Genomic DNA, 23,939 nt, shown 5'->3' with positions numbered 1-23,939 from the left:
GTTTGTGGAGCTGGAGCAGCAGGCTGCTGGCCCCAACCACTGTTCCCACAGTTGGAGCAGCATCCCAGGCCGTGTGTGGGTGGCACTGATCCGCTAACATCTGTTACCTCATGTTTTCCTTCTCTCTTTTCTGGGAAGGCTGACTGCTAACCGCACGTAACCCCACGGTTGTGCAAAGGAAGGGGGAGGCTGCATCTCTGCCTGCCCTGGGCCAGGGCTCCGGCAGGAATGCCACATTGCTGATGGAGGAAGGGCATGGGGAGCAGCGTGCTGCCTGTGCTGTCCCTGCTCTGCCATGCTCTGTCCATGTGCTGCCTGTGAGCAGCGTGGGGACCACACGGGATGGGGTCTCACTGAATTCCGCTAAATCTGTGGAAAGATTTTGGGGCTGCTCTGTGCAGGTCAGGCATGATCCTTGTGGGTCCATGTGGGGATGGTCTAGGATTCTGTGAGATCCCTTTGGGGAGCAGTTTTGTGGCAGTTGCAGTGTCAGCTGGGCCGTGCAGTGTCCCAGCACAGCAGGACATCACTTCCCACTGGCCAAAGCCCTGGGAAAGCTGTGGCTGTGTGAGGGATGTACCTGCAGCTGTGTCACCCCGGGGCAGCTCCCCAGCGCTCGGGCCTTTGTGCTCAGCAGGGTCTGCACTCTGCGAGCTCAGCCCCGATGGAGGCTCCTCCATGGCTCAGGACTTTATCCAAAACATCGTGTACTTGATGATGAGAGGCTTTGCCTGATAGGAATGTGGCCTTTGCCCTCAGTCACAAGAGCTTGCAGTGCAGATGGACTTTGCCAGGCAGAGCACTCGTGTGCTCCCGCAGCCAGATTGTGGGAGGGCAGGGAGAAGTCATCTGATAAAAGTGAAGATCCTGGCCAGCTCTTTCAGCAGGATTATGTTGCTTACAGTTGCCAAGGGGCCCTGCTGGAACATCCCGTGTTGGAGGCTCCCCCAGCTCTTGTGTAACAATGTGGGGGTCGAGCTCAGGCTTGAGGGGAAGGCAGAAGTGGGAAAGGGTCTGGTTCCTGTGCCCCACTGCTCCAGCCTTAGGCTGCTTTTGTAGACCTGATGGAAGGCAGCTAGCATTGGGATCTTTTGGGATATTGATGGGAGGGAGAGGCCCATGTGAGTGCAGCTGGGGGCACTGGTGCTGCGCCACTCTAACTGGAGCAGCCGGGGGTCCTGTCCCTGCTCTGCCAGCAAGGAGTGTTGGTGTGCAGCACAGGAGGCTGCACGTCCCTTGTACTAACGTGTCCTTTTTCTGTCTGCTTTTCAAGAGTCCATCGTAGGGAACTGCATGGACAGGAGCTCCCCTGGCCAAGCCATGCAGGTGCCTGACCACAACGGGCTGGGCTACCCCGTGCGCCCCTCGTCCAGCGAGCACCCGCGGCCCCGCAGCCTGCAGAGACATCACACCATCCAGAACAGTGATGATGCCTACGTAGGTGCCTCTGCCTGCCCCGTCCCTGCTCTGAGACAGCCTGGGGCCAGCAGGGCTCTGCAGACACAGCCAGCCCAGCTGGGAAGGGGCTGGTCAGGGCAGCCCAGACCCCAGTGCTCTGTGCCCTCTGGGCTCTGGAGTGCTGGGGACTGTCCTGCCCAAATCTGGGTGTGGGCTTTGCTACAGCTCCCTTCTGCTGTAGATGAGAATGTCAGCTTCACTGGTTCAGTGGTGCCCAGTGACAGGACAAGGAGCAGGGGCCAGAAACTAAAACACAACAAGTTCCACCTCTACATTAGGAAGAACGTCTTTCTATGGGGGGTGGCAGAGCACTGGAACAGCTGCCCAGGGTATGGCCTGGAGTCTCCCTCTCTGGAGACATCCCAAAACCGGCCAGATGTGTTTCTCTGTCACCTGCTCCAGATGTGCCTGCCTTGGCAGGGGTTTGTGCTGGATGATCTCCTGATCTCCCTTCCAACCCCAGCTATGCTGATTCTGTTAGTTCAGAGGCATTTGGACCATTCAGTCCATCCTGCTGCAGGGACAGGCTGCACCCAGGCTGTGCCTGATGCAGTTCTTGTCTTGCCCAGCCCTTGCTGAAGGCTTGCAGAGGCTCCCTGGGCACCCTGTCTGTGGGCAGATGGGAACAGCAGAGGGGATCCTGAGCTGGCCCTGAGTGTGTCCTGCCATCCCCACAGGTGCAGCTGGATAACTTGCCTGGCATGAGTTTGATGGCAGGGAAAGCCCTCAGCTCGGCGCGCATGTCGGACGCCGTGCTCAGCCAGTCGTCGCTGATGGCCAGCCAGCAGCTGCGGGACAGGGACGGCGAGGGTGAGCACGGGGAGGGGGCCCGGGCAGCCCCTCGGGGAGCTGAGTCACTGCCACGGCTGCTGAGTCACCTCTCTGCCCTTCCAGAATGCGGGGAGGGTTTGGAAGGCCAAGAGCACGGGAGCCTGGGCGATGGCAGCCAGCACCTCAACACCTCCTGCTACCCCTCGACGTGTATCACGGACGTCCTGCTGAGCTACAAGCACCCGGAGGTGCCCTTTGGGATGGAGCAGGCAGGGGTGTAACCAGGAGGGAGTGAGTATCCCTGTGTCCTTCTCTCAGCACACCACACCTCTGCCTCACTCCCTTGGGTCACCTTCCCTGCTCATTGCTCCAGTGCTGGGGTTGGGACCATCCACTCAGAGCTGAAGCTGTTTGCTGTGCCCCATGTGCCCAGGGACAGCATCCCTCCTTCAGCCTTGTGCTGCACTCAGACCCCTCTGCACAGCAGGGTCTCTCTCCTGGGGCAGGGTCAGGAATGGCCTGGGGGTGCTGGAGGGCTGTGGGAGGAGATGTGCCATGCTGGTGTCCCCTAACATCTGTTTTCTCTCTCTTGCAGGGTTTGTGTACAGCTTTGAAATGAAAAGGTCCATTTTAAACCAACAGTATCTAGCAGCATTGCGCCAAATTGCCGTAGTATTTCTGACTAACTGGAATACCATGGCCCCTTTCCTCATCCTCACTTCATCCAGTGTGTCGTTCCTTTGGGTTCTTTAATTTCTGCCACACTTGCCTGTAACTCCAGCTACACCCAGAGCCCTGAGCCCGACACGGAGGATCGGCCTCGGCGCCGGGGCTGCTCTGGGGGCTGGCCCTGCCCGGGGCCCCACGCCGGGCTGAGCCTCCCTGGAGCCTCCCTGGGCAGCTCCGAGGGGGCTGGAGCCGCTCCTGGATGGAGGCCACGCTCTCCTTGCCCCTGTCCCTCTGCACTGGGGCTCTGGGCCTGGCAGGGCCCTCCCACCCCGGTGCAATTCACTTCTTGTCTCACTCTGTCTGCTCTGTTCCCTCTCGTGTGTCGGGGTGCTGGCAGCATCCCCCCTGCCCTGCCCTCCCTCCCCTTTTCTTTCCAATTCTGCCACGACTTGGGGTTTTTTCTTTTCCTGGCTAATGTAGGGCAGACGGATTTTTCTTTGTTTCCTTCGCTTTTCCTCCCGATCACGTAGGATTTGTTTTTTTTTTGGTAAATGTTGTTTTATTATTATTGTTATTAATAAAAGGCAAAAGGAATTTCTGTTTGAGAGAAATTTTTAACTAGATTCTGTTCTATATGAATTGTGACTTGCACCTTTTGTTCAAAGTATTTTATTTCTTTTAATGACATTGTACTTGTGACTGGTTTTCTCTCGTGCCAGTGGCGACAGTGGTAATTCTCCTTATACAGTCGGGACGTGCAGAGGTCTCTTCTTTGTCCCTTTTCCATCCTTTCCGTGGTGGATAGAGCGGGAGGCCCCCCGCCCTGGGGCTCAGGAGCACATGGTGTCACCCTTGCCTTTGGGACTTGACAAGCTCCAGCTCAAACCCTTCTTACTGATGTTTTTTCCGGAATATTTTTTAAAACTAAAGGAAACATCGCCCCAGCCCTCCTGACTTTGCACAGAAGGAAGTGTGAAACCAGCACGGCAGAGGTGACTTTGCTGTCCTTACCCCGTGCCTCTTCCCGGCCTCCCCTTCTCCGGGAGAACAACGCTGACAGCTCTGGATGCCGAGAACCAGAGAGGAGGGAAGGAAGCTCCGCACACAGCCCGGCCGTGCCCGGCCCCTCAGCGGCGCCTGCGGGCCGGGAGAGCCCGCGGGATGGAGCGGGAAGGGTGGGGAACGCTGAAAGCCTTTTGCTCTGTCCCTTTGGTTCATTTTCCTTTTGTTTACATGACACTGTATCCTGGGAGAGTCGCCGGGCCCCCCCCAGCAGCAGCAGCCCCGCAGGGCCGTCACCGTGCCATCCGCAGTATCACACTTTTTTTATCATGGCTTTGTATTGTAGTAATCAATACGCGCAGTATATGTTGAATGTATATTAATATACTTTGCTATTATTTCTGTTTTTTGGAAATGTCAGAAGTATTTTTTTTTTCTTCCTCATTTATGTTGGACTAAAAAACGGAACAGGAAAAAAAAAAGAGTTTCAGTAAATCTTCAGTCCATTTTTTGTGGGTCACTTGCAACTAGTCAATTAGTTGGACAGTGGGATCATAACAAATAAAACCATGATTATGATCTTCCCTGGGCTCTTGTTTGCCTTGTTGCTCAACGCCAAAGTTCAAGGGGCGGCAGCTGCTGTGTCCCCAGCCCATCCCTGGCGCTGTCACTGGTCCCGGTCCCCAGCAGCCCCCCTGGCCGGTTTCCCGGAGCCCCCCGGCACTCGCAGCCCCCTGCAGCCGGAGCCCAGCAGAGCCTGGGGACCGGCAGTGCTGCAGCCCAGAGCCTGCCCAGCATCTGCTGCCCTGGGGCTTTTCCAGCCGCGGGCAGGGTCTGGGAGGCGCAGGGAGCTGAGCTGAGCTGTGCCTGCAGCACCTGCGGTGGCAGCTCCCGTGCGATGCCCTTGCGGTGCCCAGCGGGCTGGGGCTGCAGGGAGCCGGTGCCCCCCAGAAACGGGAGCATCGTTCCTCTGTGGCAGCTCCCCTGGCAGTGCCAGCCCTGCACAGCCCCTGCAGCCCCTCCGGGGACACGGCCCCTCTCTCCCTGTCCCCTCTCTCCCCGTCCCCTCTCCCCTTGCCAGGCCGGGCTCAGCCTGATTCCTGTGCACCCCCGCACCGGTGGCAATGGGACAGGGAAGCTCCTGGGGCTGGCTCGGGCTGAGGGCGGTTTTGGGGCGGCCGTGCCAGTGCCGGTGCCTGCTCTGAGCCTTCCCCTTGCCCAGGTTCCCAGCGAGGGCTGGCGTGGGCGGGCAGGGCGCAGCTCCCGGGACCTGTGAGCTGGGGACACAGCGGGCAAAGGGGGTGACGTGAGCGGCCCCGTGAAGGACGGGGCACAGACCCCGGCCGAGGCGAGGGGTCCGGGTACGGCAGGCCAAATCCCTGCGGGAATAAACCTTGTCCCCGGGCCCGCGGCCAATCCCTGGGGGCTGCGAGGGGCCCCGGCAAGGCCAGCGGGAATCTGGGTCACCGGGAGCGTAAACAGCTCCTTGGCCGGCGAGGCGCGTCCCGCGGGGAGCTCCTGTTTGCTCGCCGCCCCTGCCAAGCCGCGCTCCGCGGCGATGCCGCGATCCTTGAACCCTGCGCGCACACCGGGGGCCGCCGCTGGCTTATCTCCGCGGAACTGCCCCTCCGGCATAAATAGCGGCGGCGGAGCCCCGGCCGCTCAGACGGGACGAGCAGCAGCGGAGGAGAGAGCTGGTAAGAGCCCGGGCTGCCCCGAGGAGCCGCAGGACAGAGCGGGCACCGTGAGCCGGGCTGGGGCTCAGCCCCGCCGGGCTGGCTCTGGCTCTGCCCCGGTTCCCAACTCTCTCCCCTGCCCGCAGGTCCAACGCGAAGATGAGAGCCGTGGTGCTGACCCTCGCCCTGCTCTGCCTGACGGGTAGGTCCGGCCGGGGCTGCGGGTCCCCGCGGGATGGAGCGGTGCGGGAGGGATGGAGCGGCTCGGGCGGGACGGGAGCGCCGCCGGGAGCCGCCGCGTTCCGGAGCGCTTTGCTTTGGAGCCGGGCTGCAGCCCAGGGGCTCCCCGGTTCCTCCCGAGCCGGGCAGGACCCGGCAGGGCTGGAGCCGTCCCTGGGCACCGTGTCCTGAGCACGGCCGGCTCTCTCCGCAGGCACCCAGGCCCGCTCCTTCTGGCAGCACGATGAGCCCCAGGCGCCCCTGGACCGCCTCAAGGACATGCTCGATGTGTACCTGGACTCCGTGAAGGCCAGCGGCAAGGAAGCCATTGCCCAGTTCGAGGCCTCCACCGTGGGCAAACAGCTGGAGTGAGTGGGGGGCGTGTGGCGGGGGGCTGGGGGCGCCCGGGCGCAGTGCGTGACCTCTCCATCCCTCCCTCCCTCCCGTCCCGCAGCCTGAAGCTGGGCGAGAACCTCGACACGCTGGGCGCGGCCGCCGCCAAGCTGCGAGAGGACATGGCCCCCTACTACAAAGAGGTGCGGGAGATGTGGCTGAAGGACACCGAGTCCCTGCGCAAGGAGCTCACCAAGGACCTGGAGGAGGTGAAGGAGAAGATCAAGCCCTTCCTGGACCAGTTCTCTGCCAAGTGGACGGAGGACCTGGAGCAGTACCGCCAGCGCCTCGCACCCCTCGCCCAGGAGCTGAAGGAGCTCAGCAAGCAGAAGGTGGAGCTGCTGCAGCAGAAGCTGACCCCGGTGGCCGAGGAGGCGCGGGACCGGCTGCGCGGACACGTCGAGGAGCTGCGCAAGAACGTGGCCCCCTTCAGCGATGAGCTGCGCCAGAAGCTGAGCCAGAAGCTGGAGGAGATCCGGGAGAAGGGCATCCCCCAGGCCGCCGAATACCAGGCCAAGGTGGTGGAGCAGCTCAGCAGCCTGCGGGAGAAGATGACGCCCCTGGTGCAGGACTTCAAGGAGCGCCTCACCCCCTACACCGAGAGCCTCAAGGCCCGTTTCCTCAGCCTCCTGGAGGAGCTCCAGAAGACCGTGGCCTGAGCTGCCGGCCGGCGCGGCCAGGGACTGAGCCCAGCCCCGCTCCGCCGCCGCCCCGGGCGCTCCCTGCCCTGCCCCGGGCACTTCTCCTCAGGGGGCTCTGGGGACAGGCTGCAGGAGCCCTCGGGTGTCCTCCCCGGAGACCCCCTCTTCCCCTAGAATTCCCTCCCCAGCCCGGCGTCGCTCTCAGCTTTGCCTCCCTTTTGAGAAATAAACTTGACTTAAGTTATTGGAGCTCGCTCAGTCTTTGCAGTGGATGCTGGAGGGGGCAAGGGGTGCTCTGGGCTGGGGGTACTGGGGGACCCAGAGGGACTGGGGAGACAGGGAGCTGGTGATGGGTGCCCTGGGCTGGTGATGGGTGCCCTGAGCTGGTGATGGGTGCCCTGGGCTGGTGATGGGTGCCCTGGGCTGGTGATGGGTGCCCTGGGCTGGTAAGAGGCTCCCTGGATTGGTGAGGGGAGCCTTTGAGTCCAGTCTGCCCGAGGTGCAGCCGAGCTCAGCCCCACTCAGGGCGTTGGATGTGTGGCACTGAATTTGCAGGAGGTTTTGGGAGCATTACCCGGCTCCTGCCACCCTGGGCAGCCCGACACGGCCGTGTGCACCCCGGTGCTGGTGTCTGTCCCAGCCCCACCTCCCTCTGCGGGTCCCGCTCCTCCCGGCCAGCCCCCAGTGATGGCAGCACAGCGTTTGCATCAGCCCCGCTTTATTGAGAGCACCGCGACAGCGAGAGGGGGAGCCGGGGGTCCCCAGCCCCGACAGAGCCCGGGCAGCCCCCGGCGAGGCTACGGGGCCGGAGTCTTCTTCAGGAGCTCGGCCAGCTGCTCCTTGAGCCACACCAGGCGCTGCTTGGCCAGCTCCGCGTTGTCCGACAGCCACTGCCTGCACCGAGGGAGAGGAGGGCAGGGGGTCAGCGCGGTGCCCTGGCCGGGTCCCCCGGCACCGGGAACAGCGACAGGGACAGGGCTGGGGTTCGGGGGCACCTGGCCTGCTGCGCTGCCTCCGATTCCCGCACCCTGCTGAAGGCGTCCTTGGTCATGGCCGAGACTTTCTGCGCCAGCTCCTGCACCTTCTGCACCAGCGCCTTCGAGTCCTCGGGCGAGTCGGCCCCTGCAAGGGCGAGCCTGGTGGCACTGGGGGTCCCGCGGCTGCGCCCCCCTGTGTGCCCCCATTGCCCTGAGCCCCCAGCCCTGCTCTGCACAGCCCCCGGCCCTTACTTGCTCCCAGCGCCAGGACGGCCGTGCAGGCGAGCACGAACAGCAGCGACGCCTTCATGGCTGGGGAGAGAGCAGAGCGCACGGTGTGGGGCACGGGGGGGCACGGGGGTCCCGAGCCCGTCCCCTTCCCAGGCCGACCCTCGCCGGGGCTGTCCCCACTCACCTGTGCCGGGCTGTGGCGCGGGGCAGCCCCGGGCTCACCCTTTATAGCCGCCCCACGGCCGCCCGGGGGATTCGTGCAAAGGTCAGGGCAGGGCGCGGGGGGGCTGCAGGGGGGCTGTGTCCAGCCAGGAGTTGGGAAAGGCCGCGGGACGGAGCTGAGGGGCCCCGCGTGTCCGCGCGTGTGCGCGCAGAGCGGGCCGCGGGCACACGCGTGTGCGCAGCCCGCCCGCTGCCCGCGGGGGGACAGCCCGGGCACGCACGGCACAAGGGTGACATCCAGCGGCCCTGGCCCCGGGCACGGCCCGGGCACCGCGAGGCTCCTCGGACCTTGGCACTGCCCCTGCCTGGCGGGTCCCTGCCCTGCCGCCGTGCCCTTTGACCGCAGGGACACACGGCCGCGGCCCCGCTGTGCCCGGGGCGGCTGGGCTGGGCCGGGGCTGCCTCCGGTGCGTGCCCAGAGCCCGATGCCCACGGCCGGGGACACACACGGGTCACAGCTGCATTCCCGGGCACCGCGGGGCTGCAGTGCCCTGCAATGTCCTGGCCTCTTCCTGTGCCCTGTCCTGGCCTCTTCCTGCTCCAGGGCTCCCTCCCGGAGCCTGGCCGGGGAAGGAGTGATGCCTTCCTGCCTGTGCACAGCCTCGTGTGCCCCCCAGCTCCATCACAGTGTCCCCCTGAGCCCGTGTCCTGCCCCGAGCCCGTGTCCTGCCCTGAGCCCGTGTCCTGCCCGTTGCCCAGCCCGTGGCAGAGCTGGGAGGTCCCTGCAGCATCCCCAGCCCGCGTCCCGTCACACTGCCACCCATTCCACACCTACCCATCGCAGGTACTGCCCTGCCAGCACTGACAGAGCCACTGCTGCCTCCTCACAGCTCTGAGGTGTCCCCTTAGCCCAGGCCCCTGTCCCCAGGAGGGGCTCGGGGTGTCCCCCAGCCCTGTCTGTCCCTGTCCCCCTGCTGGGGGCTGGCGGGGCCGCGGGTGATGTCAGGGCCCTGGGTGATGTCAGGCCTGCGCACACGTCAGGCACCTCCACGTTGTGACCGACTAAAGTCCAAGCCCTTGCTGTGTCACAGCCTGCGTGGAAGCTGCAGGAGCCCTCGGGCTGCATAAATAGTGCTGGGAGCTGCCGGCTCTGCATCTACCGCGGCACTGGCAGCACAGGTGAGCAGTGCAGGGGTGCAGGGGCTGCAGGGAGCCAGGATGGAGCCTGGAGGGAGCCTGGAGGGAGCCTGGAGGGAGCCTGGCTCTCCATGGGCTCTGGCTGAGGCTGCTGGTCCCTGGGCCTTCCCTCACCTCTCTCTGTGCTCCCGCAGGAGTCCCCAGCACTCAGGATGGCGCCCAAGGCGGCCGCCCTTGTCCTGGTTCTCCTGGCGATCTCAGGTGAGTGTTGTGTGGGTTCCTGGTGCCAGCAGGGCGGGGATGGCAGTGTCCCTGCTGTCCCCTGGTGCCAGCAGGGTGGGGATGGCAGTGTCCCCGCTGTCCCCGAGGAACGGGACTGTGTGAGCTCTGACCCCAGCTCCCCCTGCAGGCTCCCGGGCCGATGTGAACCCTGATGAGGTGGCCAGCGTGATCTGGAAGTACTTCACGGAGCTGGGCAGCAATGCCAAGGACACGGCGGAGCAGCTGCACCAGAGCGAGCTCAGCAAGCAGCTCAAGTGAGCCCAGCTGTGGGACCGGGGGTTCGGGGGGCTCGGGGGGCAGGCAGGGCCCGGGGTGGGGCACACAGGCCCTGACGTGTCCCCTGTCCCCAGCACCCTGCTGAAGAGCAACCTGCAGAGCGTCAGCGCCTACGCCGAGGACCTGCAGCAGCGCCTGGAGCCCTTCGCCATGGAGCTGCAGGCCAAGCTGGCGCAGGACTCGCAGCGCCTCAAGGAGCAGATCCAGCGGGAGCTGCAGGAGCTGCAGGCCAAGCTGGCGCCCTACGCCGACCAGGTGCACCAGCAGATCGGCACCAACATCCGGCAGCTGCAGGCCAGGATGGGCCCGTACGCCGAGGAGCTGCGCTCGCAGGTGGATCGCAGCGCCGGCGAGCTGCGGCAGGCGCTGGAGCCCTACGCGGCCGAGCTGCGGGAGCGCCTGCAGGACAGCGCCGAGAACGTGCAGGCCTCGCTGAGCCCCTACGCCGAGCGCCTGCAGCAGCAGATCGACGGCGGCGTGGAGGGCGTCAAGCAGCGGCTGTCGCCCGTGGCGGACGAGCTGAAGGCGCAGGTGGAGCAGAGCGTGGCCGAGCTGCGGCGCGGGCTCAGCCCCTACGCGCAGGAGGTGCGGGACGGGCTGGAGCGGCAGCTGCAGAGCCTGAGCGCGCAGATGGAGCGGGCGGCCGAGGAGCTGCGGGCCCGCCTGGCCGCCAGCTCCGAGGAGCTGCGCGCCCAGCTGAGCCCGCTGGCCCGGGAGCTGCGGGAGGCGGCGAGCGGCGACGCCGAGAGCCTGCGGCAGCGCCTGCAGCCCCTGGCGCAGCAGCTGGAGCAGCGCCTGGGCCAGAGCCTGGAGACCTTCCGGCAGCAGGCGGCTCCCTTCGGGGAGACCTTCGGGCAGCAGCTGGTGCAGCGGCTGGAGGAGATGCGCGGCAAGCTGGACTCGGGCGCGGCCGGCGTGGAGGATCACCTGGAGCTGCTGGAGAAGGAGGTGCGGGACAAGGTGGCCGCTTTCCTCAGCACCGCCGCGCCCCCGCAGAACTAAACCGCCCCGCCAGCCACGCACATTCCAAGCACTCCTGGCCACTTGCAGTGGCTCAAATAAATCTCCTTGTGATGCACGTGCTGCTTCGTGTCTGTCCTTCCTTCCCTGTCCATCCTCCCCTGGGCTGGGGTACCTGGGGCACCTCAGCTGCTCCGAGGGGGGAACATCACCCCAAATCTGGGCTCTGGGGCGGCAGGGACAGGGAGCAGAGCTGGGGCCGGGTGGGTGGGAGTGTCTGTGGCGGCAGCCAGGTGAGCCCATGGGCGAGCCCAGGCCGCCCTGGCCCCTCACACAGCCGGGGACACCGGGGGGGCAGAGCCGCGGGGTGAGGCCAAACATCCCCAGCGCGGTGGGGCCGCAACGGCCATGAGGGGTGGGGATCGGTGGCTCCGGGACAGATCTGCGGTGGGGGACAGATCTATGGTGGGGGACAGATCTGCGGTGGGGGACACTCGCCTGGTCCCCGCAGCGCAGCAAGGGAGCTCGGCGGGTCACCAAGAGGGAAAGGGGACTGAGGCGCTCTGCCGGCAGGACGGGACAGGACGGGACGAGGTGAGCGCTGCCTGGAGCAGCCTCACGTGTCGCCGCAGGCCGTGCCGGGCAGGGACCGCGCGGACTTTGGTGCCGCAGCAGCGCTGCCGCCCGCTCGGCGCTTCACCCCGGCCTTGGCCCAGCAGCCCCGGTGCCCGGGCTCGTTCCCGGGAAGAACCAAGGCGGAAAGGAAAGGACACGAACGCGACGGGGACCGGCGGGAGCGCGGCCTCGGAAGGGGAAGGTGCGAGCCCGACCCGCTGATCCCCGCCCGCCCCGCACTGCCCGAGCCGGGCTCGCCCTCCCGCACCCGCCGCGGGGCTCGGGGCTCCCTTCGCGTCCCGACGGGAGCGGCACCGGTGTCCCCGTCCCCGTCCCGCGATCCCCGCGGGGTGCAGCGAGCGCCGCGGGCCAGGCCCAGCCCCGTCCCCCGAGCCCGGGGGGCAGCGGCCCCCAGGTCACCCGGCCGGACCTCCACGTTGTGTTTACACGGAGTGAGGTCCAAAACGCCTTCCCGTCCCAAAGCCGCCTTATCGGCCGCTCCTCGGCCGCCCCCCGAGCCTACATAAGGGCGGGCAGCGGCCGCCTCCGGCCGGGAGGGACGCGGGAGGCGACCCGGGCCAGGTGAGGGGCGGGGGGCTTTAAGTCTGTGCGGCCGGAGGAGCCGGGCGTGACTCCAGCGGGGCAGCAGCCGAGCTGTTCCGGGACCCACAGGTGTCATGGAGAACCGCAGGGGTTTCTAGGGAGCTGCGGGTGCCCAGGGGACCCCCAGGTCCTTGCGGGGAGCGGCGCGCAGCCCCCCGTGAGCACTCGGACGGCTCTGTCCCCTCTCCCGCAGCCCGAGCATGCTGCTGAAGGCCGCGCTGCTGCTCTCGCTGCTGGCCGCCTGCCCAGGTGGGTGCGGGCCCGGGCCGGGCTCAGGGGTCCCCCCGGGGGCTGCGGGGCAGCAGCAGCAGCAGCAGCGGCGCTCCCGCCCGCAGTGCCCCCGGCCGAGGCGGCGCAGAGCGGGCTCTGGCGGTACCTGAGCCAGCTGACGGGGGACAAGGACAGCCTGGAGCGCGGCCACAGCAAGCTGGGCAGTGACAGCACGTGAGTGCCGCCCCCGCTCCCCGCCGGGCACGGCAGGGCAGGGCCCGATGGGGGGGAACAGCGTTTATTGGGGTGCGGGGCACGGGGGGGCCACGGGGCGGTCACTCGGGGCTCTCTCGTGCAGGAACCTGAAGGAGAGCGTTCAGGATGGGCTCAGCTCCGTGGGGGGATTCCTGGAGAAGCTGTCCCCGCTGGGCAGGGGCCTGCAGCCCCCCCGGCTGGGGGAGGACCCGGGCAGCCTGCGCAAGGCCCTCCGCAGGGAGCTGGACAGCCTCCGCCTGCAGCTGTCCCCGTACGTGGACGAGGTGCACCAGCAGGTCGGCAGGCAGCTGGACGAGCTGCGGCAGCAGCTGCGGCCGCTCACGGAGGAGCTGCTGGACCAGGTGTCCCTGCGGGCCCGGGAGCTGCGGCGGCACCTGGTGCCCAGCCGGGAGGTGGCCGCGCAGCTCCTGGGCGGCGCCGACGAGCTGCAGCGCTTCGCGGCTCACTACGGCGACAAGATCGCCTTCCACACGGAGCAGGTGAAGGACATCTTCCAGCCGTACGCCGAGCGGCTGCTGAGCGAGATCCACCGCAACGTGCAGGAGCTGCACCGCGGCGTGGCCCCGCACGCCCGCGCCAGCCCCGAGCAGCTCAACCGGCACATCCAGGAGCTGTCGGCCAAGCTGGCCCGCAACGCGCGGGACCTGCACCGGCAGATCCAGCGGAACCTGGAGCAGCTCAAGGCCAAGCTGAGCCTGTACCCCGGCGGGGCCGCGGCTGCCCCGGGCCGCTCCCGGGAGGCGCTGGCGCGGGAGGTGCAGCGGCGCGTGGAGGAGTTCCGGCGGGACACGTACGCGCAGATCCAGGCCTTCACCCGGGCGCTGGACCAGGAGACCGAGCAGATGCGGCTGAAGCTCAGCGCCCGCCCGGAGCCGCCGGAGGGGCCGCTGGACGCGCCGCCGCCGCCCGTGGAGGATCTGCGCGCCCGGCTGGACGCGCTGTGGCGGGAGCTGGCGCTGAGCCTGAGCGAGCGGGGCGGGGAGGGTCCCGGGGAAGGTCCCGAGGGGGATCCCGGGGAAGGTGGCGGGGAGGATCCCAAGGCGGACCCCGGGCGGCTCCGGCGCTGAACCCCAATAAAGGCGCCGCCATCGCGGCCCGCGCGCGTCACATGACCCGCCCGAGCCACCGTGATCCGTGACGTCACAGCCCCGCGCCACCAGCATGTCGGCCCTCGGGGCCACCGCGGCGGCGGCCGCGCCCGCCGAGGCCCTGTTCCGGCCCCTGAGCGCCGAGGACGGCGAGCAGCAGCCGGCAGAGATCGAGTCCCTGTGCATGAATTGCTACCGCAACGTGAGGGGCCCCCGGGGGCCGGGCAGCGGCGGCCTGCGGGGACTGGGGGGCACCGGGGCCTGCGGGGGCCCAGGGAGAGCAGGACAGGGGCACAGGGGCCCTGGCCGGTACAGGGGACAGGGGGAGAGCAGGACAGGGGTGTGCGGGGACTGGGGGGCACGGGGGGGTCTGTGGGGTCAGGGGGAGAGCAGGACGAGGGGCGTGCAGGACTGGGGGGTCTGTGGGGTCACGGGGAGAGCAGGACAAGGGGCGTGAGGGGCCAGGGCTGGTACGGGGTCTGTGGGGTCAGGGGACACACGCCTGTGTGGGCCGGGATCGGGGCGGGCAGGGGCTGCTGGCGGGTTCCAGTGGGGGCAGGAGCGAGGAAGGACTGCTGGGGGCCACAGCTGCTCTCGGAACAGGGGGCACTGAGAGGGGTTCTAGGAGCTCCTGGGGGGTGAGGGGAGGTTTGTGGGGCGGGCAGGGGAGGGGCAGGGACCTGCCCATGCCAGAGGTGCTGTCAGGGCCATGGCTCCAGGCTCGGGTTCCCATGAACCCCTCGCTGCCCCCGCAGGGAGTGACCCGGCTCCTGCTCACCAGGATCCCCTTCTTCAAGGAGATCATTGTCAGCTCCTTCTCGTGCCCCAGCTGCTCCTGGTCCAACACGGAGATCCAGGCAGCGGGCAGGATCCAGGAGCAGGGCGTGCGCTACACCCTGGCCGTCACCTCCCGCCAGGTGGGCACTGCCCTGCCCTGCCCTGCCCTGCTGAGGCCCAGCACCTGCACATCCCTGCAGGAATGGGTCTGGGGTCCCCCTGTGTGCCAGGGGAGGCTCAGGCTGCTCCCTGCTCTGTGCAGGACATGAACAGGGAGGTGGTGAAGACCGACTGTGCCTCAGCTCGAATCCCAGAGCTGGACTTTGAGGTGCCTGCCTTCAGCCAGAAGGGAGGTGGGTGAATGGGGCAGTGCCTGGGGGGCTCCAGGGGGTCCCTGGGGTCTGTTCATGGTGTTGTCAGCTCTGTGTTCTTGCCTTGCCAAGTGCTCACCACCATCGAGGGCATCATTGACAGAGCTGTGGCAGGCCTGGAGCAGGACCAGCCTTCCCGCAGGGTAAGGATGGAGAGGGGAACTCCTCGGGGATGGAGAGTGCTTGGGGTGTCCATCCCCTGGTGCACCCAGGGCTGCTGGGGACAGCTCTGGCTGTGCCACAGCCACCTCTGACTGTCCCCAGCAGCTGAGCCCCACTTTGGGGTGTCCCCATTTTAAAGGTTCTGTGGTTCCATGTCTCCTTCCAGGCAACAGACCCAGAGGTGGCCAGGAAGATAGACGAGTTCATTGGGAAACTGAGGCAGCTGAAGGAAGTCAGCTCCCCCTTCACCTTTGTGAGTGCTCAGGGCAGGGCAGGCCTGGCAGGGGGGGGCTGCAGGGAGGGCAGCTCCCTCAGGGCTCCTTGTCCTGCAGATCCTGGACGATCCCTCTGGGAACAGCTTCGTGGAGAACCCGCGGGCGCCGCACAGGGACGAGGCCCTGCAGGTCACTCACTACAGGAGGAGCCCGCAGCAGTGTGCCCTGCTGGGCCTGCAGGTGCCTGCAGCAGCCCCTGCTCCTTGTCCCGCTCCCTGGAGCCCCAGCAGGGAGCAGGAGCTGACTCTGCTGCCCTTGCAGGGAGAGGAGGTGGATGCGAAGCCGCCGGACGCTGCCGAGGACCTGAGGGACGAGGTGGGGGCTGCTGCAGTGTCAGGGACACTCAGGGACACCCAGGCCACCTGCCCTGGGCTGGCTGGGACCTTCAGGCTGTCCCTTCCCTCCCCAGGTGCTGCAGTTCAACACCAACTGCCCCGAGTGCAACGCCCCGGCCAGCACCAACATGAAGTTAGTGCGTATCCTTGCTCAGGGCTGGGGGCTCTGCGTGCCTGGGCTCTCCCTGCTGCTCTCAGCTGGGGCCTGCTGGGCTGCAGAGCTGTCTCAGGGCTGCTCACAGCTCCCCTCAGTGGAGTCCTGCCATCCCTGGGCTGTTGCTTGGATGTTTGCCTTGACTCCCTGCCCCAGAAATCCCCCACTTCAAGGAAGTGATTATCATGGCCACCAACTGTGACTCCTGTGGGCACAGGACCAACGAGGTGAGCTGGGCAGAGGGCAGGGAGTGGAGCTCTGTGCCTGTGTCTCTGAGCTCTGCTTCCCACCTGGGCTGCTGGGGAGGGAAACTGCACCTGGGGCTTTCTGCTGCTGCTGAGGCCACTGCCCCAGCTGTGGAGGGGCCTCTGGGCTGCTGGGCTGAGCCTGTTAAAGCACAGGGGAGGGCTGGGTGTGAGCTCACTGCCAGCTGTTCCCAGGTGAAGTCTGGAGGAGCCATCGAGCCCCAAGGCACCAGGATCACCCTCAGGATCACAGACCCTTCCGACATGACCAGGGATATCCTGAAGGTGCAGTGCCCAGGGTCCCTGCCCTGTCCTGCTGTGGGGTCTGGGGGCCCAGCATGGCCTCATGAGGGGCTCCTCTTGCAGTCAGAGACGTGCAGCGTGGAGATCCCCGAGCTGGAGTTCGAGCTGGGCATGGGAGCGCTGGGGGGGAAGTTCACCACGCTGGAGGGGCTGCTGAAGGACATCCGGGACCTGGTGAGTGCTCCTGGGGGGCTGAGCCCCTGGCTGGCCCTGCTGGGGGGGCTGAGCCCCCTCCCTGGCTCTGCTGAGGGGCTGGCTGCCTCACAGCTGCCTCACCTGCCCTTGCAGGTGGAGAAGAACCCCTTCAGCCTGGGGGACAGCTCCACGGCCAGCAGGACAGGGAAGCTGCAGGAGTTCATTGGGAAGCTGCAGGACGTGAGTTTGCTCTGGGTTTTCCATGCTCTGCACGGGTCCAGGAGGTGCTGAAAGATGAGGAGGAGCCTTAATGGGATGTGCTGTGTTCCTGCAGATCATAGAGGGGAAGGCCCAGGCTCACTTCATCATGGACGACCCTGCAGGCAACAGCTACCTTCAGGTACAGCCCTGGGCCCTCGGGCTCTGTGGGCACTTTGGGGGGTTCATTTCCCTGGCACGTGGTGGCAGTGGGGGTCCCATTGGAGCTCTGGGCACCAGCAGATGCTGGAAGCCCTGCTGGCTTTGTGGGGGTGCCCAGGGCTCCCGGCCTGGGGCACAGGGGAGTGCAGGGGCTGTGCCCACAGCACAGGGGAGTGCAGGAGCTGTGCCCTGTCCCCACAGAACGTGTACGCCCCGGAGGAGGACCCGGAGCTGAGCGTGCAGCGCTACGAGCGCACCTTTGAGCAGAACGAGGAGCTGGGCCTCAACGACATGAGGACAGAGGGCTATGAGGCAGAGCCGGCCTCGGGCCGGTAGCGGGGCCAGCCCGGCCCTGCCACCCCCTGCCCCAGCTGGGACCAGGACTTGTGTGGGGCCAGGGAGCTGTTCCTGCCCTGCGGAGCTGTGCCGTGAGCTGCTGTTGGTGGTTTGGGGCACGGGATGGCTCCCCAATAAAGCTGATTGAAAATGCTGATGGAGTCGTGTCCTCCTGCTGCTCCATTCATAACCGCGACCGCTGCCTGGCCGCGCCTATGCTCCTGCCCGCAGCTCCATTTATGGCATTGGCTGCCGTTTGGACACGCCTACAGCCCCACCCTCTGCGCCATTTATGGTATTGGCTGACCACACCTGCAGCCCCGCCCTCCACTCCATTTATGGCATTGGCTGTCGTTTGGACACGCCTATAGCCCCGCCCTCTGCTCCATTTATGGTATTGGCTGAAGTTTGACCACGCCTATAGTCCCACCCCTGCTCCATTTATGGCATAGGCTGACATTTGACCCCACCTAAAGCTCCGCCCCTACTGCATTTATGTCGTCACACGTTTGGCCACTCCTACAGCCCCGCCCTCGCTCCAATTATGGCCTTTCCGTGGCCTGGCCACGCCCATCCCGTTACAGCTCCATGTATGGCAGTGGCCACGCCCATCTCAGCCCGCCGCGCTCAGGCCCCGCCCCTTCCGCCGGCGCCGCAGTTTTGCGTCAGAGCGCGATGGCGGCGCCGGGGCTGTCGAAGGCCGAGTACCTGCGGCGGTACCTGAGCGGCCCCGCCGAGCCCGGCCCGCCCCGCCGCCGCCGCAGGAGGAAACTGCCGGGCGGCACCGCCAGGGGCGGGTGAGTCCCGGGAAAGGGGGGCAGCAGGCGCGGCCCTGTACGCCGCCCGGCCTTGGGAACCGCCCGAGCGCACTGCCCTGAAAGCCCCGCTCCGAACCGAGCCCCAAGAGCCCGGGGCCGGGACCCTCCCCGGGGCTGCCCCGCCGCGGATCTCCCCGAGCCCCCGGGGCTGCCCCGCCGCGGATCCCCCCGTCCCCACGGGCCCTGACCGCGCCTCTCCCCGCTGCCAGGATGCGGATCGTGGATGACGATGTGAGCTGGAACAGCATCGCCGCCGCCCCGGAGAAGGAGGAGGAGGAGGACGAAGGGGACATGCCTGTGGTGAGCAGAGAGCCCCGGCAGGCACCCTCAGTCTGCTGTGGTGCTCACCTCGTGTCTCCCTTTGGGAAGAACTCGCTGGAGCGCCTCTCCCTGCCCTGTTGGGGCGGGGTCTGCCTCGGGGGTGGGCGGCAGCCCGGCAGGCAGGAGGGAGCTCCCTGTGGATCCAGGCAGCCCGTGCTCTGCGGGCCAGCACGGGGCTCTGTGCTCCGGAACAGCTGCTGGAGCAGGGCACAGGGACTGGCATTGCCTGTGTGAGCAGTGGGAGCTGTCCCTTTTGCTGAGCCCCTGGTGCTCGCTGCGTGTTTGTAGGTGGCAGAGTTCATTGATGAGCGCCCCGAGGAGGTGAAGCTCATGGAGGAATTCCGAACAAACTCCAAATGGAAGCTCCTGGGAGGTGAGAGCAGCCCCTTCCACGCTCTCTCGTAATGCCTGGTTTCTCCAAACCATGATGCAAGTTTAAAATAACCTTGGAGGTGCTGGAGGGCTGCTGGGCTGTGCAGAGCCCTAGTAATGGTGGTTGCAATTGTTTTCCCTCAGATGAGGACTCACAGAGTTCGGATGTGTCGGGATCTGCCAAGTCTGCCTCGAGGTATGGGGGCTTAGTGCTGGGGCTCAGGGCTGCAGCACCCCAATGAACCCACGTTCACAAGCTGTTCCCAGCTCTGGGGCCCTGCTGTGTTTCCAGACAAGCCAGGCACAAAGGGAGCTCACTGTCACCTTCTCTGCCCTCACAGGCGGCGGTGCCACGACTCCCCAGAGCCCTCGGCCCCAGCAGGGAAACACAACGGCTCCCTGGGGCTCTCTGCTCCCAGGAGACAGAGACACGACACCCCTGATGTGTCCCCTCCCAGGAGACAGAGACACGACACCCCAGATGTGTCCCCTCCCAGGAGACAGAGACACGACACCCCTGATGTGTCCCCTCCCAGGAGACAGAGACACGACACCCCTGACCCCTCACCTCCCAGGAGACAGAGACACGACAGCCCTGACCCATCCCCTCCCCGGAGGCACCGTCACGACACACCAGATTCGTCACCTCCCAAAAAGCAGCGTCGTGACACCCCAGATCTGTCACCTCCCCGGCGGCGGCGTCGTCACGATACTCCTGACCCCTCACCTACCAGGAGACAGAGACATGACACCCCTGATGTGTCACCTCCCAGGAGACAGAGACACGACACACCAGACTTGTCACCTCCCAGGAGACGACGTCCTGGCACCCCAGATCTGTCACCTCCTCGACGGCGACAGCGTCACGATACCCCTGACCCATCTCCTCCCAGGAGACAGAGACACGACACACCAGACTTGTCCCCTCCCAGGAGACAGAGACACGACACCCCAGACTTGTCACCTCCCAGGAGACAGAGACACGACACCCCTGACCCATCCCCTCCCAGGAGACAGAGACACGACACCCCAGATCTGTCCCCTCCCCGGAGGCAGCGTCAGGATTTGTCACCTCGCAGAGAGAAGCCGGGCTCCCCGAGTGGGAGGAAGAGCAGAACGAAAGGTGAGTGTCACACACTGTGTCCTGGGGACCTGCTGGGACCCACGCTGCCAGGTGAGTGCTGGGGGCTGCTGCTCCACTGGCACAGCTGGCACAGCTGGCAGTGTGTCCCTGTGGGCACAGCTGGGTTGTACTTGTGCATAGCTGGGTGAGAGTTCAGCCAGCCTGCAGTGCCTCTGCTGCAACCTGGGCTGTGTGCACCTGAGCGTGCTCCTGCTGGGGGAGTCAGCAGCCCCTCACTCTGATTTATCTCCTCCTGGGGGAATCAACAGCCCCTCACTCTGACTTATCTCCACCAGGATGGGCAGTCAGCAGCCCCTCACTGATTTATCTCCTCCTGGGGGAGTCAGCAGCCCCTCACTCTGATTTATCTCCTCCAGGGCGGGCTTCTCCCACCCAGAGGGACCAGCAGAGGTCACGGAGCCCCCTGGAGCACTCCCCACACCACCGAGATGCCAAGGGCTCTCCCAAGAAGGTAAAGTTTGTCTCTTTCCCTTCCAGCTGTGGAAGCCCAATGCTTGACAAGCTGGGGAGTTCTTGGCTCTCACAGGGCTGTCCCTGCCCTGTCCCTGTGGTTTGGGTCAGCCCCTGTTCTGGCTGCCCCTCTCAGCCAGCTGTAACTGGGATTTGTGTGTTCTCCAGGCTGGCACGATGTCATCTGGGGCCAAAGCAGGCCTGGTGTCAGCTGATGTGCTGCAGAGGGAGAAGCAGGAGCTCAAGAAGCACGAGAGGAGCACCAGGCACCTGGAAGGTGGGAGTGGAACACAGCCTGAGCCCCAGCTCATTCCTCTGCTCTGTCAGGCCCTGGCACTGGGATGCTGCTGGGAGCATCCCTGAGGAGCTGCAGCTGGACACGCTGCTGGGAGCCTTGGCCAGGGTCTCTGTTCCACATGGGGATTTCAGAGCAATGCCAGGGAGGTCACAGGGAGTGGGAAATGCTTCTCTGCAAGTCTGAGGGAGCTGATGGATAGTGAGAGCTCAGGGTCTGTGTGGGGCAGCAGGGAAATCTGAGATCCTGCCTGGATTTGGGTGGCAGGCTCTTTGGGAGATGAGGACAAGCAAAAGAGAAGTCCCAGTTAGTCATTGAATTGTCTGGAGGTGATAAAATGTTCCAGAATTGTGACTTGAGGCGTGTGTCCCCTCCAGAGGAATCCCGGAACGCTCAGACCGTGTTCCGAGACAAGTCCGGCCGCAAGAGGAACCTGGCCCAGGAGCAGCTGGAGCAGAGGCTGAAGGCTGAGGCAGAGGCCAAGAGAGAAGAGCAATATGCCAAGTGGGGAAAAGGGTGAGGAAGGGACTCCAAAGCACAGTCCTTGGGCCTCCCATGTCCTGCTGTTAGTTTGGATCTGCTGCCAGACTGGTGTTGTGCTTCGAGGTTGAGCCTGGGACCAGCACGTGCTCCACGTGTCTGAAAGCCCTTCCTGTGCTGGAGGTGCTTTGGGGAATGCTGAAAACCCTTCCTGTGCTGGAGGTGCTTTGGGAATGCTGAAAGCCCTTCCTGTGCTGGAGGTGCTTTGGGAATGCTGAAAACCCTTCCTGTGCTGGAGGTGCTTTGGGAATGCTGCACGGGCAGTGGGGATTGAGGGCTGTGACCCCTCCTGCACGCTGAACCACTCCCAAGGAGCGGTGGCTGGGGTTTGGGTGACACACTGTGTTTTCCAGGCTGGCACAGGAGAGGCAGCAGCAGCAGAACGTGGAGGATGCAGTCAAGGAGATGCAGAAGCCCTTGGCCCGTTACATCGATGACCAGGACCTGGACCGAATGCTGAGGGAGCAGGAGAGGGAAGGAGACCCCATGGCTGCTCTCATCAAGAAGAGGAAGGCCAAGGAGAACAAGGAGAAAGGTATGTCTCTGGAGCACACCTGTCTAAGGTGTCAGCAGTGCAGAAATGCAGCTGCTGTTCAGTAAACAGCCAGGGGACACTTGTGGACCCTCTGGAGTTCCTGGCCTGTTACCAGTAGCAGTTACATGAGTTGTTAGCTGGGAGAGCAGGCCCTGCTGACTGAGGACTCAGCACTTTGTCACAGTGAACCCCTGGCAGCTGGAGCTGGCTGCCAGGAGCCTGTGCTCTGTACCTGCAGAACTTCCTGGGTGGGTGAGGATGTGGCCACCTGGCTGTGCTGAACACAGCTCCTCTGCTCTTTGTGTTCCAGAAAAACCCAGGTACAAGGGACCAGCACCTCCCCTCAACAGGTTCAACATCTGGCCCGGGCACCGCTGGGATGGTGTGGACAGGTAATGTTCCTGTTGGAATAACAGTGAAAATAAGGAGTTTTGCTTCAGGGCATTGCCAGTTTTGGGGTGAGTGAGGGGGTTGGCACTGGAAGGTTGAATGGGTGCAGTTAGTAGTGGGTGATGGCACAGATGGCACAAGGGAGGTGAGGCACTTCAGAGGCATCAGCTCTCGGTAACCGCAGGTCCAGGTGGAGACTGAGCCAGGGTAAATCAGGGGACAGGTTGCAGGGGTCGGGAGAGCTGGTGGCAGCAGCTGCTGTCACTGGGTGTCCCTTGCAGGTCCAACGGCTTCGAGCAGCAGCGCTTCGCCCGCATTGCCAACAAGAAGGCAGTGCAGGAGCTGGCCTACAAGTGGAGCGTGGAGGACATGTAGGGACAGCTCCTGCAGTGCCCCACAGGCACCACCTCTGCACAGCCCGAGGAGCGGCCTGCTCTCCCTGCAGCCAGCCCTGTGCTCAGCTGCCCACTGGCCATCTCCTGAGAGGCCAGGCTGGATTTCCTGGCAGCCAGAGCCTCCAGCTCCTTGGGGAGGACAGTTTCTCGTTTGTTTTCTAACAAACTTCTGTTCTACACCAAATGACTTCTGAGAGCAGCTCCCAAGTCTTCAGGTGTCCTAAATCTCAGGTGCAAATCTGCTGAACGCTTGGGCTTGGGAGAGTTACCCTCCTGTCGTGGGTCAGTCTGCTCCAGAACTCAGGTTTAGTGGAACTCCTGAACTTTGGTCAAGTTTATGCAGTTATTTTGCCATGTAGATCCCAGAGTCACCAACGTGCAGGAAAGTTCAAACTCAGCTTCTCCTGACCCTGTCCAAGCAGGAAACTGGGCAGGGAATGCTCTGGCACTGGAAGAGAGACCTGCAGTGCTGCATTGGGCAGCAAGATCTTCAGGAGCCTCAGCAGTTCTGCAGGGCTCCATTTCTACTGGAAGTAAATGCGTGGAGAGTTAGGACTTAGGACCTGGAATTGCTTCCCTCACAGTTTGGAGCAGCTGCTCCCCCCAGACCCCTCTGGGTTTGGGGCTGATCTCAGCACTTGGCTCGCTCCAGTGGGAGGTGTAACAACCCTCTCCTGGGATCAGATTTGTCTGTCTCGGAGCTTCCCTTAATCCCTGAGTGCCACAAAGCACTTGTGGAAATAAATACAGTTGTTCTTGCTGAGGTCCCAGGGAGCAGGGATGAATGCAGCAGCAGTTTCCATGGAGATGCCTTGGCTGCAGCAGTGCAGGGCAGGCCAGGATCGCCCTTTCCAGGGATTCTCCAGCCCTGGGAGGGCCGTGGGTGGGAGGGACAGCAGCACAGTGTGCTCTGGAGTGCCAGACTCTTGGGACTTCCCTGCTTTTCATCCCTGTGTCACATTTCCAGCGGCCCTGGAATTGGTGTGTTCACCTGTAAATAAACCCTTTCTTTTTTTACTCGATTCTGCGTGCTGGTGCTTTTTCCAAGGCAGCTGAACCATTGCCAGCCCTGCTGCACCTGCTGGGCAGGAGATGGTTTGGGAGCGGGGGGTGCTGGTGTGAGGTGGCAGCACGTTTCCAGGCAGCTGCTTCCAGCTGTGCTTCCTCCTTCTGTCACCAAGGCCCCGTTCCATTCCCCCTGTAACCTGAGGCAGCTGCAGCCTCCACAAGAGCAGTTCCACTTGACACATTCGTTTTTGCTCTCACTTAATCTGAGTGCTGCTGGAGATGTGAAGAACCTGCTGTGGAATGATTGGATTCGCCCTGGTGGGCAGAGCTGGATGCTGCTTCCTTCCCCACCTGCCTGGTGACAGTGGCTGCTCTTGCAGAGCCACAGCTGCCAGCAGCTGCCTCGTGCCACTCTTGGGACTGTAGGCTGCTCTTAAGGAGGAAAAGCACTTTTAAATGCTGCTACTAAACAAAATGTGCTGAAAATGGCATCAGGTTCTGCTCTTGCAGCT

The 23,939-nt window shown here is 64.6% G+C and overlaps 6 protein-coding genes across 11 annotated transcripts in view; all 6 read left to right on the top strand.

Moving 5' to 3' along the window:
- The window catches only part of SIK3 (SIK family kinase 3), a 69,215-nt gene extending 64,731 nt beyond the window's left edge, over positions 1–4,484 (top strand). For all 4 annotated transcript variants that reach the window (XM_064731930.1, XM_064731928.1, XM_064731929.1 and 1 more), the window contains 4 exons: positions 1,274–1,437; positions 2,136–2,268; positions 2,353–2,520; positions 2,825–4,484. In XM_064731930.1, coding sequence (XP_064588000.1) covers positions 1,274–1,437; positions 2,136–2,268; positions 2,353–2,510 — 455 coding nt within the window. In that variant the 3' untranslated portion in view covers positions 2,511–2,520; positions 2,825–4,484. The remainder of the gene's footprint in view (positions 1–1,273; positions 1,438–2,135; positions 2,269–2,352; positions 2,521–2,824) is intronic.
- An 886-nt stretch (positions 4,485–5,370) lies between these two features.
- Positions 5,371–7,078, top strand: APOA1 (apolipoprotein A1). The gene is made up of 4 exons (XM_064732141.1): positions 5,371–5,597; positions 5,723–5,778; positions 6,010–6,163; positions 6,250–7,078. Exons 2-4 carry the CDS (start codon positions 5,736–5,738, stop codon positions 6,845–6,847), a joined length of 795 nt encoding a protein of 264 aa, XP_064588211.1. The 5' UTR covers positions 5,371–5,597; positions 5,723–5,735; the 3' UTR covers positions 6,848–7,078.
- A 2,233-nt stretch (positions 7,079–9,311) lies between these two features.
- APOA4 (apolipoprotein A4) lies at positions 9,312–10,971 on the top strand. The gene is made up of 4 exons (XM_064731950.1): positions 9,312–9,378; positions 9,531–9,597; positions 9,746–9,872; positions 9,969–10,971. Exons 2-4 carry the CDS (start codon positions 9,549–9,551, stop codon positions 10,894–10,896), a joined length of 1,104 nt encoding a protein of 367 aa, XP_064588020.1. The 5' UTR covers positions 9,312–9,378; positions 9,531–9,548; the 3' UTR covers positions 10,897–10,971.
- Positions 10,972–12,149: 1,178 nt separating this feature from the next.
- APOA5 (apolipoprotein A5) lies at positions 12,150–13,625 on the top strand. Its single transcript, XM_064731871.1, has 3 exons — positions 12,150–12,321; positions 12,408–12,516; positions 12,641–13,625. The coding sequence occupies exons 1-3, from the start codon at positions 12,273–12,275 to the stop codon at positions 13,623–13,625; spliced, it is 1,143 nt and encodes a 380-aa protein (XP_064587941.1). The 5' UTR covers positions 12,150–12,272.
- Positions 13,626–13,664: 39 nt separating this feature from the next.
- Positions 13,665–17,316, top strand: ZPR1 (ZPR1 zinc finger). Its single transcript, XM_064731949.1, has 14 exons — positions 13,665–13,848; positions 14,402–14,563; positions 14,686–14,776; positions 14,867–14,937; positions 15,123–15,209; positions 15,289–15,411; positions 15,493–15,546; positions 15,641–15,707; positions 15,877–15,947; positions 16,161–16,250; positions 16,332–16,442; positions 16,557–16,643; positions 16,738–16,803; positions 17,025–17,316. The coding sequence occupies exons 1-14, from the start codon at positions 13,720–13,722 to the stop codon at positions 17,157–17,159; spliced, it is 1,344 nt and encodes a 447-aa protein (XP_064588019.1). The 5' UTR covers positions 13,665–13,719; the 3' UTR covers positions 17,160–17,316.
- Positions 17,317–17,818: 502 nt separating this feature from the next.
- On the top strand, positions 17,819–23,441 carry BUD13 (BUD13 homolog). 3 transcript variants are annotated; one of them, XM_064732140.1, is made up of 12 exons: positions 17,819–17,956; positions 18,187–18,277; positions 18,587–18,671; positions 18,815–18,866; positions 19,012–19,113; positions 19,231–19,793; positions 20,171–20,265; positions 20,433–20,541; positions 20,937–21,075; positions 21,453–21,634; positions 21,945–22,026; positions 22,306–23,441. In XM_064732140.1, the coding sequence occupies exons 1-12, from the start codon at positions 17,835–17,837 to the stop codon at positions 22,397–22,399; spliced, it is 1,716 nt and encodes a 571-aa protein (XP_064588210.1). In that variant the 5' UTR covers positions 17,819–17,834; the 3' UTR covers positions 22,400–23,441. The 3 variants fall into 3 exon arrangements, with proteins under 3 accessions (XP_064588210.1, XP_064588209.1, XP_064588208.1); XM_064732139.1 differs by having other exon boundaries at positions 19,012–19,149; positions 19,228–19,793; XM_064732138.1 differs by having other exon boundaries at positions 19,012–19,793.
- Positions 23,442–23,939: the final 498 nt, after the last annotated feature.

This window comes from Zonotrichia leucophrys, chromosome 24 (genome assembly GCF_028769735.1).
Source record: "Zonotrichia leucophrys gambelii isolate GWCS_2022_RI chromosome 24, RI_Zleu_2.0, whole genome shotgun sequence".
NCBI lineage: Eukaryota > Metazoa > Chordata > Aves > Passeriformes > Passerellidae > Zonotrichia > Zonotrichia leucophrys.
Note: the sequence above shows the minus strand (reverse complement) of the source record. Positions and strands in the feature narration are given on the sequence as shown.